The sequence below is a fragment of the Sturnus vulgaris genome, chromosome 35, assembly GCF_052056855.1.
Source record: "Sturnus vulgaris isolate bStuVul1 chromosome 35, bStuVul1.hap1, whole genome shotgun sequence".
NCBI classification, from domain to species: Eukaryota; Metazoa; Chordata; class Aves; order Passeriformes; family Sturnidae; genus Sturnus; species Sturnus vulgaris.
Genome location: NC_142277.1, coordinates 625,189 through 645,634, shown reverse-complemented (window position 1 = coordinate 645,634; position 20,446 = coordinate 625,189). Strand labels below are relative to the sequence as shown.

At 61.9% G+C, this 20,446-nt stretch overlaps 3 protein-coding genes across 3 annotated transcripts; 2 read left to right on the top strand and 1 right to left on the bottom strand.

The window, feature by feature from the left end:
* The first annotated feature begins 342 nt into the window (after nucleotides 1–342).
* On the top strand, nucleotides 343–7,964 carry TIMM50 (translocase of inner mitochondrial membrane 50). Its single transcript, XM_088155179.1, is given in 15 exon segments — nucleotides 343–532; nucleotides 1,054–1,177; nucleotides 2,090–2,121; nucleotides 2,524–2,545; nucleotides 2,977–3,035; nucleotides 3,757–3,796; nucleotides 3,799–3,816; nucleotides 3,819–3,874; nucleotides 4,502–4,606; nucleotides 5,544–5,642; nucleotides 5,725–5,745; nucleotides 5,747–5,882; nucleotides 6,785–6,891; nucleotides 7,378–7,418; nucleotides 7,420–7,964. Coding segments are annotated over 15 exon segments (1,110 nt in total). The 5' UTR covers nucleotide 343; the 3' UTR covers nucleotides 7,481–7,964.
* A 2,039-nt stretch (nucleotides 7,965–10,003) lies between these two features.
* On the top strand, nucleotides 10,004–17,081 carry LOC148220563 (delta-like protein 3; the record flags this gene model as incomplete). Its single annotated transcript, XM_088155161.1, is given in 11 exon segments — nucleotides 10,004–10,264; nucleotides 11,229–11,361; nucleotides 11,934–11,978; nucleotides 11,981–12,084; nucleotides 12,246–12,305; nucleotides 12,611–12,830; nucleotides 13,201–13,266; nucleotides 13,329–13,430; nucleotides 15,907–16,357; nucleotides 16,801–16,882; nucleotides 17,076–17,081. Coding segments are annotated over 11 exon segments (1,530 nt in total), but the record flags the coding sequence as incomplete, so codon positions are not given.
* A 38-nt stretch (nucleotides 17,082–17,119) lies between these two features.
* On the bottom strand, nucleotides 17,120–20,345 carry QPCTL (glutaminyl-peptide cyclotransferase like). Its single transcript, XM_088155173.1, has 7 exons — nucleotides 20,078–20,345; nucleotides 19,664–19,804; nucleotides 19,109–19,384; nucleotides 18,596–18,745; nucleotides 18,300–18,399; nucleotides 17,834–17,950; nucleotides 17,120–17,363 (listed from the first exon to the last, which is right to left on the bottom strand). Exons 1-7 carry the CDS (start codon nucleotides 20,312–20,314, stop codon nucleotides 17,218–17,220), a joined length of 1,167 nt encoding a protein of 388 aa, XP_088011299.1. The 5' UTR covers nucleotides 20,315–20,345; the 3' UTR covers nucleotides 17,120–17,217.
* Between the last annotated feature and the right edge of the window lie 101 nt (nucleotides 20,346–20,446).

Below are 20,446 nucleotides of genomic sequence, written 5' to 3'. Positions count from 1 at the left end.
GGGGTTGGTTTCGGGATTTTGGGGTTCGTTTCCGGATTTTGGGGTTCGTTTCCGGATTTTGGGGTTGGTTTCGGGGGTCGCGGCCCCGCCATTGACCCGGGCCTGGCTGCACGTGATCCCCGGGCTTCGCGCCTCTTCCGCCAGCGCGTTCTCTGATTGGTTGTCCATCCGCTGGCCCCGCCTCCCCGAGCCGCTATTGGTCGCTCGCAACGCCGCCATTGGCCACCTCCCTCCCTGCCCCGCCCACCGCCCCCAGTCTTCGTCTCTGATTGGCTCCGCCCTTCCCGGCCGCGCAGATCCCATTGGCTGCCGCTCCCGCGCCGGCGCTTTGCCGTACAACAACATGGCGGCGTCCGCGGCGGGGCGAGCGGCGGCCTGGGGGCTCCGCACGGCGCTCGGGGCGCGCCGGGGCCGGGCCGCGACCCCCGCGCTGCCGCCCCGGGCTCCGGGCGGGCCCCGCCGCCCCCTCAGCGGCCCCGCCGCGGGCTCGGACACGGCCGCGGTGCTGCGGGAGCGGCTGCGGCAGCACCAGGTGGGGACACGGGGGGGACACGTGGGGGGGGCCGCGCGTGGCCGTGACCCCGCGCGGGGCGGGCCCGGGGCTCCCCAAAATCTGCGGCCACCCCCGAGGGTCCCCGGGGGGCTCCGGGGCTCCCGACGGTCCCCAGGTGTCACCCCCGGCAGGTGGCCGGGGATCCCCCTCCATTGTGTCCAGGTGTGTCCCCAGGTGTGCCATGGTCCCAGGTGTCCCCGTGGTCCCCAGATATCCCCAGGTGTCCCCAGGTGTGCCCAGGTGTCCCCATGGTCCCCAGGTGTGCCCAGGTGTCCCCATGGTCCCAGCTGTGTCCCCATGGTCCCCAGGTGTCCCCAGGTGTGCCCATGGTCCCCAGGTGTGCCCAGGTGTCCCCAGGTGTGCCCAGGTGTGCCCAGGTGTTCCTCCTGGCTCCGCCAGGTCTCAGCTCTGTGTCCCCGCAGTTACTGCGGACCCCCCCGAGTGTCCCCGTTGTCCCCGCAGGTGTCCAGGTGTCCCCATTGTCCCCGTTGTCCCCGCAGGTGGCCGCGGACCCTCCTGGCCCGCAGGACGAGGACCCGGCGCGGGGGTCGCTGCGGCGCCTGGCGCTGCGCCTGGGGGGGCTCCTGGCGGCCACCGGCGGGGTGGCCGTGCTCTACATCTTCGGTGTGTCCCCAAATGTCCCCGGGTGTCCCCGAGTGTCCCCTGAATGTCCCCGAGTGTCCCCAAATGTCCCCGAGTGTCCCTGAATGTCCCCGAGTGTCCCTGAATGTCCCCGAGTGTCCCCGAGTGTCCCCAAATGTCCCCGAGTGTCCCCGAGTGTCCCTGAATGTCCCCGAGTGTCCCCGAGTGTCCCCAAATGTCCCCGAGTGTCCCCGAGTGTCCCTGAATGTCCCCGAGTGTCCTCGAGTGTCCCCAAATGTCCCCAATGTCCCCTGTGTGTCCCCAGGTGTGCCCCGATGTCCCCAAGCGTCCCCCAAAGTCTCCTCAGTGTCTCCCCAATGTCCCCTCGATGTCCCCTCGATGTCCCCTCGTGTCCCCTCGTGTCCCCTGTGTCCCCTCGGTGTCCCCTCGATGTCCCCTCAGTGTCCCCTCGTGTCCCCTCGTGTCCCCTCGGTGTCCCCTCGGTGTCCCCTCGATGTCCCCTCGTGTCCCCTCGAGTCCCCTCAGTGTCCCCTCGTGTCCCCTCGATGTCCCCTCAGTGTCCCCTCGGTGTCCCCTCGATGTCCCCTCAGTGTCCCCTCAGTGTCCCCTCAGTGTCCCCTCGGTGTCCCCTCGATGTCCCCTCGATGTCCCCTCGTGTCCCCTCAGTGTCCCCTCGATGTCCCCTCAGTGTCCCCTCGTGTCCCCTCGATGTCCCCTCAGTGTCCCTCGGTGTCCCCTCGATGTCCCCTCAGTGTCCCCTCAGTGTCCCCTCAGTGTCCCCTCGGTGTCCCCTCGATGTCCCCTCGATGTCCCCTCGATGTCCCCTCGGTGTCCCCTCGTGTCCCCTGTGTCCCCAGGGGCTCTGGGGACACCGGGGTGGCGCTGATCGATGTCCCCGGTGTCCCCCCGGTGTCCCCAATGTCCCCATCGCAGGCAGCAACGCGGTGGACGAGCACGGGGACAAGGTGAGGGGACAGAGGGGGGGCTGGGCTGTCCCCGGTTGTCCCCAGGGAGGGTGGCAGGTCCCCAAAGGCCCCGCCCCCTTCCCCCGTGTCCCTGCGCTGGGTGTCACTTTTGTCACCCGGAGCCCCTTTTTGTCCCCGGGGGGGATGGGGGGGGACATCCGGGGGACGCGGCGACATCAAAGGGGGTGGCAGAGGGTGACAATGAGCCCGGAGGGGACAACAGGACGTGAGGCCGCGGTGTCACCTCCCGCGAATTGTCCCTGTCCCCCCGGGCTGGCCCTTCCCCCCCGGATGTCCCCTCGGTGCCACCTCGGTGTCCCCTCAATGTCCCCTCGGTGCCACCTCAGTGTCCCCTCAGTGTCCCCTCGGTGTCCCCTCAGTGTCCCCTCCTGTCCCCCACAGATCCCCGATGAGTTCGACAGCGGTGAGTGACCCCCAGGTGACAGGGGAGGGGACACTGCGGTGCCACCCCCCGGTGCCACCCCCCCCCCCCCCCCCGGCGCCGTTTGTCACCTCGGTGTCACCCCCAGCCCCTTTCACGCCCCGGTGCGACACAAAAGGGAAATTTGGGGATTCTTTTGGGGGGGGGGGTTCGAGCGAGGGGGGGGGGTTCCTGTCCCCCCTGGGGGTCTCTGTCCCCTTTGGGGGGGGTCTCTGTCCCTTTGGGGGGGTCTCTGTCCCCTTTTGGGGGGGTCTCTGTCCCCATTTGGGGGGGTCTCTGTCCCCTTTTGGGGGGGGGTCTCTGTCCCCCCTGGGGGTCTCTGTCCCTTTTTGGGGGCTCTCTGTCCCTTTTGGGGGGGTCTCTGTCCCCCCTGGGGTCTCTGTCCCCCCTGGGGTCTCACGGGGGCTCCGCAGACCCCGTGGGGATCCGGCACCTGCGCAGAACCATCAAATACTTCAAGGATTACAGACAGGTGGGGCTCGGGGGCTCGGGGGGGTTCGGGAGGGTTCGGGGGGGTTCGGGAGGGTTCGGAGAGGGTTCGGGGAGGGTTCGGGGGGGTTCGGGGAGGGTTCGGGGAGGGTTCGGGGGGTCCCCAGGGCCGGGGGCGGAGGGGAGGGGGGGGCTCTGGCACCCACCCGGGGTTGGGGGGTGGCCCCAGCCTGGGGGAGGGGACGAGGGTTGGGGGGTCCTGGGCGACTTTGGGGGGCGACCTCGAGTTTGGGGTCCCTGTCCCCCCTGTCCCCATTTGGGGGTCCCTGTCCCCATTTGGGGTCTCTGTCCTCTCTGTCCCCATTTGGGGGTCCCTGTCCCCATTTGGGGTCCCTGTCCCCAGTGGGGGTCCCTGTCCCCATTTGGGGTCCCTGTCCCCATTTGGGGGTCTCTATCCCCATTTGGGGGTCCCTGTCCCCATTGGGGGTCCCTGTCCCCATTGGGGTCCCTGTCCCCATTTGGGGTCCCTGTCCCCATTTGGGGTCTCTGTCCCCATTAGGGGTCCCTGTCCCCATTGGGGGTCCCTGTCCCCATTTGGGGGTCTCTGTCCCCATTGGGGGTCCCTGTCCCCATTTGGGGTCCCTGTCCCCATTTGGGGTCCCTGTCCCCTCTGTCCCCATTGGGGGTCCCTGTCCCATTTGGGGTCTCTGTCCCCATTGGGGGTCCCTGTCCCCATTTGGGGTCTCTGTCCCCTCTGTCCCCAGATGATCATCGAGCCCACGAGCCCCAAGCTGCTGCCGGACCCCTGCGGGAGCCCTACTACCAGCCCCCTACACGCTGGTCATCGAGCTCACGGGGGTCCTGCTGCACCCCGAGTGGTCGGTGAGCGACCCCAGACCCCCCAAAACCCTCCTGGTCCCCACGGCTGATCCCCAAAAAAAACCCTGAAACCCCAAAAAAACCCGAAACCCCAAAAATCCCAGAAACCCCAAAAATCCCAGAAACCCCAAAAATCCCCGAAACGCCTCAAAAACGCCCCTCAAAATTCCCCAGAAAACTCCAAAACGCCCCTCAAAACCCCCCAGAAACGCCCCCAAGACCCCCCCAAAACTCCCCAAACCCCCAATTTCTTGACCCCTCATGGGGTGCTGGATTTGGGGTGATTTTTTGGGGGTTTTTTTTTGGGGGGTGATTTTTTGGGGGGGTGATTTTTTTGGGGGGGTGATTTTTTGGGGGGGTGATTTTTTTGGGGGGGATTTTTGGGGGGGTGATTTTTTTGGGGGGTGATTTTTTGGGGGTGATTTTTTTGGGGGGTGATTTTTTGGGGGGGGGTGATTTTTTTGGGGGGGTGATTTTTTGGGGGGGGGTGATTTTTATGCCGCTTTTCAACCCAAACTCCTCGCGTTTCCCCCCGCCCGAAACCCCCCCAGAAACCCCTCCCAGAGCCCCCCAGACCCCTCCCAGCATTCCCGAAGCCCCAAAAACGCCCGAATTCGCCCCAAACCGCAGCTGGTGACGGGCTGGAGGTTCAAGAAGCGCCCGGGCATCGAGCACCTCCTGCAGCAGCTGGCGCCCCTCTACGAGATCGTCGTGTTCACCTCCGAGACCGGCATGGTGAGGGCGGAATTCGGGGGGAATTCGGGATTTTTTGGGGGTCTGGGGGGCTCCTGGAGCCGTTTCTGGGGGATTCCTGGGGGTTTTTTTTTGGGGGGAGGGATTGAAGGAGATCTGAGTTTTGTTTTTTTTAATTGGCTCGATGGTTTGGGGACACCTCGAAACCTCTGTGGAAAATCGACCCCCAAAAAAAAGAAAACGAACCCAGAACCCCCCAAAAACCTCCCCAAAACCCAGGTGGGAGAAGGGAGAATCGTTCCCAGGCCTGCCCCGTGTGGGGCTGCGTTTTGGGGGCACCTTGGGGGGGGGGTTTTTTTTGGGGGTGGGGGGGATTTTGGGGGTTCCCCGTGAGGCTGCCAGGGAGTGATGAAGCCCCCTCGTGTTCCTGGGGATTGGAGAGGGGTTTTGGAGGGGTTTTGTGTTTTTGGGAGGGATTTGGGTGGTTTTGGGAGGGGTTTGGGGGGATTTTGTTGTTTTTAGGAGGGGTTTTGTTGTTTTTAGGAGGGCTTTTGTGGGTTTTGGGAGGCGTTTGGGTTGGGGTTGGTGTTTTTTGGGGGGAGTTGGTGTTTTTGGGAGGGATTTGGGTGTTTTTGGGAGGGATTTTGTTGTTTTTAGGAGGGGTTTTGATGATTTTGGGAGGGGTTTTGATGTTTTTAGGAGGGGTTTTGTTGTTTTTAGGAGGGGTTTGGTGTGTTTTGCTGTTTTTGAGAGGGGTTTGGGGTTTTTTTTGGTTTTTTTTTTTTTGGTGGGGTCTTTAAGGAACCCCCCTCCCCTCCCCATCCCCACCCGGCCGCGTTTTGGAGCCATTTCAGGGAATTTTTCGGGGGGTCTCACACGAGACCTCCTGTAGGGACGGGGACCCCTTCCCCCCCTTCCCCCCCTCCCATTTTGGACCCCCCCAAACCCCCCCTGAGACGCCCCCACGCCCCCTCCCCAGACGGCGTTCCCGCTGATCGACAGCATCGACCCCCACGGCTTCGTGTCCTACCGGCTCTTCCGCGACGCCACGCGCTACATGGACGGCCACCACGTCAAGGTCCGGGCTCCCCCCGAGCCCCCCGAGCCCCCCGAGACCCCCCCCGAGGGTCCGGATCCCACCTTTGGGGTCTCCCCCGCAGGACATTTCGTGCCTGAACCGGGGACCCGGCGCGGGTGGTGGTGGTGGATTGGCGCCGGGACTCGTTCCGGCTGCAGCCGTACAATGGGCTGGCCCTGCCGCGCTGGGACGGCGCCTCCGACGACAGGGCCCTCTACGACCTGGCTGCCTTCCTCAAGAGTGGGTGAAACGTGCCTAAATCTGCCCAAACCCGGCCAAATCCATCAAAATCCATCCAAATCCACCCCAAATCCATCCAAATCCACCCAAAATCCACACAAAATCCATCAAACCCAGCCCTGAGTACAGGGCGCTCTACGACCTGGCTGCCTTCCTCAAGAGTGGGTGAAACGAGCCTAAACCTGCCCAAATCCACCCAAAATCCATCAAAATCCATCCAAATCCACCCAAAATCCATCAAAATCCATCCAAATCCACCCAAATCCATCAAAATCCACCCAAAATCCAGCCAAATCCATCAAACCCGGCCCTGAGTACAGGGCGCTCTACGACCTGGCTGCCTTCCTCAAGAGTGGGTGAAACGAGCCTAAACCTGCCCAAATCCGGCCAAAATCCATCCAAACCCGGCCAAAATCTGCCCCAAATCCAGCCAAACCCAGCCCTGAGTACAGGGCCCCTCTACGACCTGGCTGCCTTCCTCAAGAGTGGGTGAAACGAGCCTAAACCTGCCCAAACCCACCCAAAATCTGCCCCAAATCCATCCAAACCCGGCCAAAATCCCCCCCCCCCAAAAAACCCCTAAAATCCCCCCACCCAAAAAAAACCCTTAAACCTCCCCAAAAAAACCCTTTAAACCTCCCCCCAAAAAATCCCCAAAAGCCCCAAAAAAACCCTTAAACCCCCCCAAAAAAATTCCCCAAAAATTCCCCAAACCCCCAACCGGCCCCCAGTGTCCCCCCCAATGTCCCCCAATGTCCCCCAGTGTCCCCCCATGTCCCCCCATGTCCCCCAATGTCCCCCCATGTCCCCCCAATGTCCCCCCAGTGTCCCCTATGTCCCCCATGTCCCCCCATGTCCCCCAATGTCCCCCCATGTCCCCCCATGTCCCCGTTCCCCCCCAGCCATCGCCCTCAGTGGGGTCGAGGACGTGCGGGCGGTGCTGGAGAATTATTCCCTGGAGGAAGATCCCCTGGCGGCGTTCCAGCGGCGCAGGACACGCCTGGAGGAGGTGGGGACACACTGGGACACCTGGGGACACACCTGGGACACCTGGGGACACACCTGGGGACACCTGGATACACCTGGGACACACCTGGGGACACCTGGGGACACACCTGGGACAGCTGGGACACACCTGGGACAGCTGGGGACACCTGGGGACACACCTGGGGACACCTGGGGACACACCTGGCACACGTGGGACACACCTGGGGACACCTGGGACAGCTGGGACACACCTGGGACACACCTGGGGACCCTCTCCAGACCAAATCCCGGGTTTTTTCCCCCAAATCCTCTCCCGGTTCTCCCCCAGCCCCAATTTTTTGTTTTTTTCCCCCAAATCCTCTCCCGGTCTCCCCCAGCCCCAATTTTGTTTTTTTTTCCCCAAATCCTCTCCCGGGTCTCCCCAGCCCCAATTTTTCTTTTTTTTTCCCCCAAATCCTCTCCCGGGTCGCCCCCAGCCCCATTTTTTGTTTTTTTTCCCCCCGAGCAGGAGGAGCAGCAGCGTTTGGCCGAGCTGGCCCAGGCAAGAAGCCCCGGGGCCTTTCCTGGGCTCGCTCGCCGCGCGCCTCTGGCCGCGCTCCAAGCAGCAGTGACGTCACCGCCACGCCGCCATGACGTCATCGGCGACGTCATCGCCCGCCGCGTCGTCGGGGGAAACGTCGCGGGGCAGCGTCAGAGCGGGGAGGGGAGGACCCAGGAACACCAAAAAAAACCCCAAAAATCCCAAAATACTTAAAAAATCCCCAAAATCCTCAAAAAACACAAAATCCTCAAAAAAACCCCAAATCCTCAAAAAACACAAAATTCTCAAAAAATCCCAAAATTCTCAAAATCCCCAAAAAACCAAAATCCTGAAAAAACACAAAATCCTCAAAATCCCAAAAATCCTCAAAAAATCCCCAAAATCCTCAAAAACCCAAAATCCTCAAAAATCCCCAAAATCCTCAAAAAACACAAAATACTCAAAAAACACAAAATCCTCAAAAAACCCAAAATTCTCAAAAAACAGAAAATCCTCAAAATCCCCAAAAAACCAAAATCCTCAAAATCCCCAAAATCCACAAAAAAACCACAAAATCCACAAAATCCCCCAAAACCCAAAAATCCCCCCAAATCCGCAAAAAAAACCCAAAATCCCCAAATCCTCAAAATTCCCAAAAAACCCCAAAATCCACAAAATCCTCCCCGGTTCCAAATCCCAAATCCCGGGAGAGGCTCCGGGGGATTTTGGGGATTTTTGGGGGAGGATTTGGAGATTTTTTGGGGGGATTTTTTGGGGATTTTTGGGGGGATTTTTTGGATTTTTGGGGGGATTTTTTGGGATTTTTTGGGATTTTTCGGGGGGTATTTGGGGGTCTCCGGGCCCCGTTTTGGGGTGAATAAAGGCTGAATTGGGGGGCTCCGGCTGTGCTGTGCTTTGTGGGGAGTCTCTGCTCGGGGGATTTTGGGCCTTCAGTGACCGAATTCCCCATTTTTGGTCCCAAATTCCCATTTTTGGTCCCAAATTCCCTTTTTTTGGATCCAAATTCCCGTTTTTGTGTCCGAATTCCCTTTTTTGGGGGCCCGAATTCCCTTTTTTGGTTCCAAATTATTTTTTTTTGGGTCCGAATCCTCATTTTTGGTTCCAAATTCCAATTTTTGATTCCAAATTCCCGTTTTCGGTTCCGAATCTCCCATTTTTGGATCCGAATTCCCCATTTTTGGCTCCGAATCCACATTTTTGAGTCCAAATTCCATTTTTTGGACCTAAATCCCAATTTTTTGGTTCCAAATTCCAATTTTTGAGTCCAAATCCCCATTTTGGTTCCGAATCCCAATTTGAATCCGAATCCCCATTTTTGGATCTGAATTCCTTTTTTTTGGTTCCGAATCTCCATTTTTCAGTCCAAGTTCCCATTTTTTGTTCCAAATTCCCCATTTTTGGATCCAATCCCCATTTTTGGATCCACTTCCCCATTTTTGGATCCAATCCCCATTTTTGGATCCACTCCCCATTTTTGGATCCAATCCCCATTTTTTGGACCTAAATCCCCATTTTTGGTTCCGAATCCCCAATTTTGGTTCCAAATTCCCCATTTTTGGATCCACTCCCCATTTTTTTGTTCCAAATTCCCCATTTTTGGATCCACTCCCCATTTTTGTTCCAAATTCCCCATTTTTGGGTCCACTCCCATTTTTGGATCCAATCCCCTTTTTGGATCCACTCCCCATTTTTTGGGCATTCCCGGGCTCAGCCCCCTCCCCTTTTTTTTGGGGAGGTTTTGGGGGCGGGGTTTGGGGCGGGGCCGGGGCGGGGGGAGGGGCTCGGGCCCTTTAAATTGGGTCTGGGGTCGCCCCCGGGCTCAGAACCCCCCGAGCCCCGGCCCGGCCATGGAGCCGCCCCTCCCCCTCCTGCCCTCCCCCTCCTCCTCCTCCTCCTCGGCCCGCCCGGTGAGGGGGGAGGGGAATGGGGGAGGGGGGGATTTGGGGGGAGGGGGGGAAATTTGGGGAAATTTTGGGGAAAATTTTGGGGAAATTTTGGGATAATTTTGGGATAATTTTAGGGAAATTTGGGGAAAATTTTGGGAAAATTTTGGGGTGATTTTGGGTGATTTCGGATAATTTGGGATAATTTTGGGGAAATTTGGGGAAAATTTGGGATAATTTGGGGAAATTTTTGGGATAATTTGGGGTAATTTTGGGGAAATTTGGGGTAATTTTGGGGTGATTTTGTGGTAATTTTGGGATAATTTGGGGAAAATTTTGGGGAATTTTGGGGAAAATTTCGGGGTAATTTTGGGATAATTCTGGAATAATTTTGGGGTGATTTCGGGGATAATTTTAGGATAATTTCGGGATAATTCTGGGGTAATTTTGGGGTTGATTTGGGATAGTTTTGGGGTGATTTTGGGGTGATTTTGGGGTAATTTTTGGATGATTTTAGGATAATTCTGGAATAATTTTGGGTAATTTTGGGAAAATTTTGGGGATAATTTTGAGATAACTTTGGGATAAATTCGGGGTAATTTTGGGATAATTTCGGGGATAATTTTAGGATGATTTCGGGGTAATTTCGGGATGATTTCGGGGTAATTTTAGGATAATTTCGGGATAATTTTAGGATAGTTTCGGGATGATTTCGGGGTAATTTTGGGGTCTCTCCCCCCCTCCAGGCGCGCCCCGGGGGGGTCCTGGAGCTGCGGGTCCTTTCCCTGGGGGGGGGTCCCTGCGGGGCCGCCCCTCCCCCCCCCCGCTGCCGCCTCCTGTTCCGGCTCTGCCTGCGACCCCCCGGGGGGGGGAGGGGCTGCAGCCTGGGGGTCGCTCAGAGCCCCCCCGGGCCCCCCCCCGGCCCCCGGAGCCCCCGGATGCTGCGGCTGCCGCTCGCCTTCCCCTGGCCGGTGAGACCCCTCCCCAAAATATGGGAGACCCCTTCCCAAAAAACCCCTGAGAGACCCCAAAAATCCCTGAGAGACCCCCACCAAAAAAACCTGAGACCCCCCCCAAAAAAACCCTGAAAGACCCCCCCAAAAAACCCGAGAGATCCCACCAAAAATACGGGAGACTCCCCAAAATGAGAGACCCCTCCCCAAAAAAACCCTGAGGGACCCCCCAAAAAAACCCTGAGAGACCCCCCCAAAAATACGGGAGACTCCCCCAAAAAACCCCTGAGAAATCCCCCCAGAAACACCTGAGAGACCCTCCCCAAAATATGGGACCGACCCCTCCCTAAATACCCCTGAGAGACCCAAAAAATCCTGAGAGAACCCCCCCCCTAAAATGAGAGACCCCTCCCCAAAAAAATCCCTGAGAGACCCCGCAAAAAAACCCCTGAGAGACCCCCCCCAAAAACCCCTGAGAGACCCCTCCCAAAAAAACCCTCAGAGACCCCCCCCAAAATATGGGACCCCCCCCAAAAAACCCCTGAGAGACCCCCCCCCAAAAAAACTGAGACCCCTCCCAAAAAACCCCTGAGAGACCCCAAAAAACCCTGAGAGACCCCTCCCCAAAATATGGGACCCCCCCAAAAAAAACCCTGAGAGATCCCCCCAAAAAAACCTGAGACCCCTCCCAAAAAACCCCTGAAAGACCCCCAAAAAAATCCTGAGAGACCCCCCAAAAAACCCTGAGAGGCCCCAAAAATCCTGAGAGCCCCCTCCCCAAAAATACGAGAAAGTCCCCAAAAAACCCTGAGAAATCCCCCCCAAAAAAACCCTCAGAGACCCCCTCAAAAAAACCTGAGACCCCTCCCCAAAACCTGCGATCCCCCAAAATGAGACCCTCCCCCCCCAACCCTGAGCCCCCCCAGGGCCCGGGAAGGACGAGCCCCCCCCCCCCCCAAATTTTGTGCCCCGCCCCCCCCAGGGCAGCGTCTCGCTCGTGGTCGAGTCCTGGAGCTGGAGGAGACCCCCGGGGGTGAGGGGGGATCTGGGGGGGTCTCTGGGGGGGTCTAGGGGGTTCTGGGGGTTCCGAAGGGTCTGGGGCGGGGGGCTTAGAGGTTCCGAGGGGGTCTCTGGGGGTCTCAGGGGTTCTGGGTGGTTCTGGGGAGTTCCGGGGGGTCTCGGGGAGTTCCGGGGGATTCCGAAGAGTCTGGGTGGTTCCGGGGGGTCTCTGTGGGTCTGGGGGGGTCTCTGGGGGATCTCTGGGTGGTTCCGGGGGGTCTCAGGGGTCTGGGGGATCTCTGGGGGGTCTCAGGGGTCTCTGGGGAGTCTCGGGGGGTCTCTGGGGTTCTGGGTGGTTCTGGGGGTCTCGGGAGGCTCCGGGGGATTCCGAAGGGTCTGCGTGGTTCCGGGGGGTTTCTGTGGGTCTGGGGGATCTCAGGGGGATCTCGGGGGGGTCTCTGAGGGGTCTCTGGAGGTTCTGGGTGGTTCCGGGGGTCTGGGGGGGTCTCTGTGGGGTCTCAGGGGTTCTGGGTGGTTCTGGGGGGTCTCAGGGTGGTTCTGGGGGGTCTCAGGGGGGTCTCGGGGTCTCTGGGGGGTCTCTGTGGGGTCTCGGGGGTCTCTGGGGGGTCTCGGGGGGTCTCGGGGGTTGCGGAGGTGCTGACCCCCCCCTCCCCCGGCCCCCCCCCAGGCCCCCCCCTCCGTCTCTTGGCCCGCGCGGTTTCGCGGCCGCGCCTGAGCCCGGGGGGCCGTGGCGGGGGGGGGCTGGGGGGGGGCTGCGCTTCGGGACCCGCCTGCGCTGCCCCTCCCCCCCCCGCGCCCCCCGCTGCCCCCCCTGCCCCCCCTGCGCCCCGCCCCCCCCCCCCGCCGCTGCTGGAGCCGCTGCTGCGCCCCCCGTGAGTCCCCCCCACCCAAAATAAATATCCCTGAGCCCCCCCCACCGCCCTTTGGGGGGACCCCCCGCGGGGTTCGGGGTCCCCTGACCCCCCCTCGGTGCCCTCAGGGCCGTGTCGGGGTCCCTGTGCCCCCCCCCAGCGCCTGCGCCGGCGGCGGCGTCTGCTCGGTGAGTGGAGACCCCCGGGACCCCGGGACCCCCCGAGACCCCCCCGAGAACCCCCCAGGGACCCCCCCGAGAACCCCCCCGGAATTCCCCCCGGGAACCCCCCAGGACCCCCCCGGGACCCCCCCAGGGACCCCCCCCAGGGACCCCCCGAGACCCTCCGGGAGCCCCCGAAACTCCCCGAACCTCCGGAACATCCCGGACCCTCCCGAACCCCCCCCCGGGACCCCCCAAGCCCTCCCCGAACCCCCGGGACCCCCGGGACCCCTCCCCGGGCCCCTGTCCCGGTAACGGCGCTGTCCCCGCAGGGTCGCGGCTGTGACGTCCCGGTGGCACCGGCGACCCCGGCGGCGGCTCCGGAGCCCCCGGGGGTGGCCCAGGACGCTCCTTCGGTGGCCCCGGTGGCGACCCCCGGAGCCCCGGGCCCTCCTCACTGCCCCCGGGGGTCCCTGAGGTCCCCGGGGCCTTCCCGGGGGTCCCGGACGCGGCTCCGGTGGTCGCGGAGCTCCCGGATCCTCTCCCGGGGGTGTCAGATCATCCCTCGGGGGTCCCGGAGCCGCTCCCGGGGGTCCCGGGGCTCCCGGGGGTCCCCGATCCCCTCCCCGGGGTCCCGCTGATCCCAAATCACCTCCCGGTGGTCCCGGAGCCGCTCCCGGGGGTCCCCAATCCCCTCCCGGTGGTGATGGAGCCGCTCCCGGGGCTCTCGGTGGTTCCCGGATCCCCTCCCGGGGGTCCCGGGGCTCCCGGGGTCCCCAATCCTCTCCCGGGGTCCCGGATCCTTTCCCGGTGGTCCCGGGGGTCCCGGGGGTCCCCAATCCCCTCCCGGGGGTCCCGGGGGTCCCGGGGGTCCCCAATCCCCTCCCGGGGGTCCCGGGGGTCCCGGGGGTCCCGTTCCCCCTCCCGGAGGTGCCCCCCTCCCCCTGCGCCCTCGGGCCCTGCTTTAACGGCGGCGCCTGCGCCCCCGACCCGCGGCCCGGGACCCCCGGGAGCCCCCCGGGAGCCCCCCCGGGAGCCCCCCCGGGAGCCCCCCCGGGACCCCCGGTTACAGCTGCCGCTGCCCCCCGGGATTCCGCGGCTCCAACTGCGAGCGCCGGGCGGATCGGTGCGAGCCCAACTACTGCCTCAACGGTGAGAGCCGGGCGGGGAAAAAACACAGAAAAACAACCAAAAAACAGCCCCAAAACAGCCCCAAAATACCCAAAAAACAGCCCCAAAACAGCCCAAAACCAGCCCAAAAATACCCAAAAAACAGCCCCAAAACAGCCCCAAAATAGCCCAAAAAACAACCCAAAAAACACCCCTAAAACAACCCAAAAAACACCAAAAACAGCCCAAAAATAGCCCAAAACAGCCCAAAAAACACCCCAAAAATAGCCCAAAACCAGCCCCAAAAATACCCAAAAACCAGCCCCAAACCAGCCCAAAAACAGCCCAAAAATAGCCCAAAAAACAGCCCCAAACCAGCCCCAAAATACCCCCAAAACAGCCCAAAAAACACCCCTAAAACAACCCAAAAAACAACCAAAAAACAGCCCCAAAACAGCCCAAAACCAGCCCAAAAATAGCCCAAAAAACAGCCCCCAAAACATGCCCCAAAAATAGCCCAAAAAACAGCCCCAAAACAGCCCAAAAATAGCCCAAAAAACAGTCCCAAAACAGCCCAAAAATACCCCAAAAACAGCCCCAAACCAGCCCAAAAATAGCCCAAAACCAGCCCAAAAATACCCAAAAAACACCCCTAAAACAGCCCAAAAATAGCCCAAAAAACACCCCAAAAATACCCCAAAACCAGCCCAAACCAGCCCAAAAATAGCCAAAAAAACAGCCCAAAAAACAGCCCCAAAATAGCCCCAAAACAGCCTAAAAACAGCCCAAAAACAGCCCCAAAACAGCCCAAAAACAGCCCAAAACCAGCCCAAAAATAGCCAAAAAATAAAACAGCCCAAAAACAGCCCAAAACCAGCCCAAAAATAGCCAAAAAACCAGCCCAAAAAACAGCCCCAAAATAGCCCAAAAACCTCCCTAAAAACACCCCTAAAACAGCCCAAAAACATCCCAAAAATACCCCAAAATACCCCAAAAAACACCCCAAAAAAACCCCCCAAAACAACCCAAAAAACAACAAAAAAATACCCCAAACCCACGCCCATAACCCCCCAAAAACCCCCCAAAACAAAAAAAAATACCCCAAAAAAACACCCAAAACCCAACAAAAACCAACAAAAAAAATACCCAAAAAACACCCCATAACCCCCCAAAAACCCCCTAAAAACCAAAAAAAAAAAAAAACAAAAATTACCCCCAAACACCCCAAAAACCAGCCCAAAAAACAACAAAAAACAACAAAAACCAAACCAAAAAACACCCCAAAAATCACCCCAAAAAATCAAAAAAACACCCCAAAAACACCCCCACAAACACCCCCAAAACACCCCAAAAAACACCCCCAAAACCAACAAAAAACCCCAAAACCCACCCCCATAACCCCCGAAAAACCCCCTAAAAACAAACAAAAAAACCCCAACAAGAAATACCAAAAAAACACCCCAAAAAAACCCCAAAATACCCAAAAACCTCCCAAGAAACACCCCAAAAACCACTCCAAAAACACCCCCAAAAAAATAAAAACAAACCAAAAAAACCCCAAAAATACCTCAAAACCTTCCCCAAAAAAAACCCAAAACCCCACCCCCAAAAAAACCCCAAAACCCAAAAAAAAAAAACAAAAACCACCCAAACACCCCCAAAATATCCCAAACCCACCCCCATTATCCCCGTTATTTCCCCCATTATTTCCCCACACTATCCCCATTATTTCCCCGTTATTCCCCGTTAATTCCATTATTTCCCCCATTATTCCCGCCGTTATCCCAGTTATCCCCGTTATATCCCCGTTATCCCCATTATTCCCCGCGTTATTTCCCCGTTATTCCGCCGTCATTCCCGTCATTCCCGTTATCCCCGTTATCCCCGTTATTCCCCCGTTATTCCCATTATCCCCCTGTCATTCCCGTTATCCCCGTCATCCCCGTTATTCCCATTATCCCCCCGTTATCCCCGTTATTCCCGTTATTCCCGTTATATCCCCGTCATTCCCGTTATTCCCGCTATCCCTGTTATCCCGGTTATTCCCGCCGTCATCCCCGTTATCCCCATTATCCCCCCGTTATATCCCCGTTATCCCGGTCATTCCCGCCGTCATCCCCGTTATCCCGGTTATCCCCGTTATATCCCGGTTATTCCCGTTATCCCCGTTATTCCCATTATCCCCCCGTCATCCCCGTTATCCCCCCGTCATTCCCGTTATCCCCCCGTTATTCCCGTTATCCCCGTCATTCCCGCCGTCATTCCCGTTATCCCCCCGTTATTCCCGTTATTCCCGCCGTCATTCCCGTTATCCCCCCGTTATTCCCGTTATCCCCCCGTCATTCCCGTTATCCCTCCGTCATTCCCGTTATTCCCGTTATCCCCCCGTTATCCCCGTCATTCCCGCCGTCATTCCCGTTATCCCCCCGTTATTCCCGTTATCCCCCCGTTATTCCCGTTATCCCCGCCGTCATTCCCGTTATCCCTCCGTCATTCCCGTTATCCCGTGCGGCCTCAGGCGGGCACTGCCGTGACGCTCAGGGCTCGGCCCCGCTCTGCCGTTGCCCCCCGGGCTTTTCGGGCCGTCGCTGCCAGCACAACGCGGACGATTGCAGCCCCAACCCGTGCGCGCACGGCGGCACCTGCCAGGACGGCGCCAACGCCTTCACCTGCACCTGCACCTTGGGCTTCGGGGGGCCCCGGTGCCGCCGCCGCGCCGGTGCCTGCGCCCCCAACCCGTGCGGCAACGGCGGCACGTGCTTCACGCACTTCTCGGGCCCCGTGTGCGCCTGCGCGCCCGGTTTCATGGGGGTCCGCTGCGAGGAGGAGATTTTGGGGGGACCCCCAATGGCGGCCCCGCAGCCCCGCCGCGCCCCCGCGCCGCTGGCGCTGTGCGCGCTCCCGCTGCTGCTGCTGCTGGGGCCGGGAGTGGGGCTGGCGGTGGCCAGGAGGAGGAGAGGGGGAGCCAGGTGAGGGTTTGGGGGAGCCAGGTGAGGGTTTGGGGGAGCCAGGTGAGGGTTTGGGGCCGCCAGGTGAGGGTTCGGGGTTCAGGGTTTGGGATCTTAGTGCCGTTATTGGGGCTGGCGGTGGCCAGGAGGAGGAGAGGGGGAGCCAGGTGAGGGTTTGGGGGCGCCAGGTGAGATTTGGGGGATTTGGGGAGGGGTTGGGGGCTCAGGATTTGGGATTCAGGGGTTCCTGGTGCCGTTATTGGGGCTGGCGGTGGCCAGGAGGAGGCGAGGGTGCGGCAGGTGAGGGTTGGGGGGCAGCAGGTGAGGTTTTGGGGGGTTGAGGGGCAGCAGGTGAGGTTTTGGGGGGTTGAGGGGCAGCAGGTGAGGGTTGGGGGGGGTTGAGGGGCAGCAGGTGAGGTTTTGGGGGTATTTCGGGGGGGTCTCACGGCGGTTTTTGGCTGCAGGACCCCGGCGGACACGGGGGGGACCCCCAGGCTGAGCCCCCCCGGGCCGGAGCGGCGGCTGCAGAGACCCTCGGCCACGCGGGTGAGACCCCCGGGACCCCCAAATCCCCCCTTGAGACCCCCAGATCCTCCCCCGGGACTCCAAATCCCCCCTTGAGACCCCCAAATCCCCCCCGGGACCCCCAAATCCCCTCCCGGGACCCCCAAATCCCCCCCCGGGACCCCCAAATCCCCTCCCTTTAACCCCCCCCCCCCCTTTTATTTGCCCCGCTCAGGTGTGACCCTTGCGGAGCCCCCAAATCCAGGCAATAAACGGGAATTCCGGAGGATTTTTTTTCGGAATTCTGGTGTTTGGAGTTTTTGTGTTTTTTTGGGAATGTCGGAGTTCTTTTGGGGTTTATTCGGCGTTTCTGGGGCTCAGAGCTGCAGGAACTCGGCCACGAAGACCAGCAGGATCTTGGCCAGGTCCTGCACGGTCGGGGGGTGCAGATTGTCCTCGGTGTCCCCCGGCGTGTGCCAGACCCGCGGGAACGGCGTCGGGATCACGTGCAGCACCGGGACACCTGCGGGGACACCGGGACATCGAGGGGACACCGAGGGGACACGGGGGGGAACACGGGGGGGACACCGGGACATCGAGGGGACACCGAGGGGACACGGCAGGGACACCTGCGGGGACACCGGGACATCGAGGGGACACCGGGGACACGGGGGGGGACACCTGCGGGGACACGGGGGGGGACACTGGGGACATTGGGGACATGGGGGACATTCGGGACAATGGGGACACCTGCGGGGACAGGGGGGTCATGGAGGACATCGGGGGACACCGAGGGACACTGGGGACACTCGAGGACAATCAGGAACAGTCGGGGACACTCGGGGACACTCGGGGACAGTCGGGGACAGTCGGGGAAGGTCGGGGACAGTTGGGGACACTCGGAGACACTCGGGGACACTCGGGGACACTCGGGGACAGCCGGGGACACTCGGGGACGGTCAGGGACGGTCGGGGACACTCGGGGACAGTCACCTCGCTGCAGGAAGGGCACGTGATCGTCCTCGACGGGCCCGGGCGCGGGGCTGAGGCGGAAGAACGGCGGGGCCGGGGGGGCGGCGTGCAGCAAACCCAGAGTGCGCAGGCGCTGCTCTGAGGGGACACGGGGACATCGGGGACATCGGGGGACATCGGGGGACATCGGGGGGACACCGCCACCCCGCCTCTCCCTGGCTCCTTGTCCCATCTCCCGATGCCGTCCCTCGCTCCCGATGGAGCGTGTCGTCCCTGTCCCCTCCTCCCTGTCCCCGTCCCCTCCTCCGTGTCCCCACCCTTGTCCCCACCCTTCCCCTCTGTCCCCGGTGTCCCCAGCCCCGTCCCCTCTGTCCCCCCCCGCTGTCCCCAGTGTCCCCCCCGCTGTCCCCGCTGTCCCCAGTCCTGTCCCCCGTGTCCCCCCCGGTGTCCCCCCCGCTGTCCCCCCCGGTGTCCCCCGGTGTCGCACCGATGGTGACGAGGCGCAGGAACCAGTGGTGGGTGCGGGGGAAGTGGCTGTGGATGGCGGGGCCGGGGCCACCCAGCAGGTCCAGCAGCACCAGGAGGCTCTGGGGACAGCGAGGGGACAGTGAGGGGACAGCGAGGGGACGGCGGGGACAGGGACACAACCACGGTGTCCCCCCATTGTCACTGACCATGGCCGTGACCTCTGACCCCTCAAGGTGTCCCCCCCAGTGTCACTGACCCCTCAAGGTGTCCCCGGTGTCACTGACCCCCCCGGGTGTCCCCCCCGGTGTCACTGACCATGGCCGTGACCTCTGACCCCGCGGGGTGGCCCCGCGCCGCCATCTTGGCCGCCAGGTGTCGCGCCCCGTACAGGGAGTCGGTGGCGCTCCAGTCCCCAAACGCCTCCTCCCCGTCCAGGAACAGCAGCTGCAGCGTCACCGGGGGGTCCTGCGGGGACACCTGGGCGGTCACACCTGGGGACACACCTGGGACACACCTGAAACACACCTGTGCAACACACGACAGACCTGGCACACACCTGGCACACCCGTGCAACACCTGACACACACCTGTGCAACACATGACACACCTGGCACACACCTGGCACACTTGTGCAACACCTGGGACACACCTGCCCGGTCACACCTGGCACACACCTGTCCAGGTGGCCTCGGGTGTGGAGGGACCACGGGGACACACGTGGGGACCCAGGTGAGGGACACCTGAAGGATGTCCAGGAGGGGCCCAGGTGACCCCCAGCTGTCCCCAGGTGCCCCCCAGGTGCGTGTCCATCCCCCCCCCAGCCCTCACCTGCTCCCCCCTCCTCCTCAGGTGCGTGTCCAGCGCCGTGGCCACCTCCAGCAGCAGGGCGCAGGGCACGGCGGCGTCGGTGGCCCCCACGAAGGGGCCGCTGGCCACCACCTTGGTGTCGTAGTGACAGGCCAGCGCCAGGCGCCGCGCGGCCACCGGGGCCACCGTGGCCACCAGGCTGCTGAAGGTGACCCGGCCGCGGGGCGTGGGCGCCGTGAAGGTGTCGAGCTCCAGGTGCCACGGGGCTCCCAGCGAGCGCAGGTGGGCCAGGATGTGCTGCGGGGGGGAGGGGGGACACGGCTGGGGTGACACCTGGGAGGGGTGGGGGGGGGGAAATTGGGGAGGGGGTCTGGGAGGGATTGGGGGGGGGAATTTGGGGGGGGTTGGGAGGGGTTTGGGGAAATTTGGGGGGTCTGGGGGAATTGGAGGGGATTTTGGGGAGTCTGGGGTGGGATATGGGGCGGGGGGGCTTTGAGGGATTTGGGAGGTTCTGTGTGGATTTGGGGTCCCGGGGGGTCTCTCTGGGTATTTTGGGGGTCCCGGGGGGGGTCTCACCTGCCGGGCCGCGCGGCTGCCGGGGCCCCCCGGGACCCTCTCGTGCAGGAGGGGCCGCAGGAGGGACCCCCAGAGCCGGGCGGGGTCCAGGTGGGACAGGAGGGTCCGGAGGGCTCGGTCCGACAGCGGCCCGGGGGCGTCCTGGGTTGGGGGGGGGGGAGGGCACGGTCTGAAGGGTCCCCGAGAGATTCGGGGGGTCCGGGGGGGTCCCGGAGGGGTCTGGGGTCCCCCCGGGGGGGGCTCCGGGACCCCCCGGCGTCCTTTGGTCCCGGCGCAGAACCGATCCCGAACCGGTCGGTCCCGAGGGATCTCGGCCGAGCTCGGTCGGTCCCCAAAGGTTTTAGGGAGGTTCCCGTTAACCCCCCGCACCCCGTTAAGCCCCCCCGTTAATCCTCCCCCCCGATTCCCGCTCACCGGCCCGGAGGTTCCGGTGGTTCCGCGTTCCGAGCCGGGCCAGGAGAGGAACAGGACGGCGGCGGCCGCCAGCACCGCGAGCAGCGGCAGCAGCGGCCGGGGCGGGCGGGGCGAGCGCGGCAGGAGCCACCGGAACCGGCCCGGCCCCGGCCCCGGCACCGGGAGCGGCCCCGGGGCCGCACCGGGACTCGAACCCGCGGCCCGAGAGCGGCGCGACCCGGCCGGGACCTGGCGCATGGCGGGGGGGCGGGGCCGGAGCGGGGCGGGGCCGGAGTGAACCAATCCGTGATGAGGGGCGGGGCCTGAAGAGGGCGGGGCCGCGTGGGGCGACGAAAAGAGCGCGGATTGGGCGGGGGGCGGGGCTTGGGA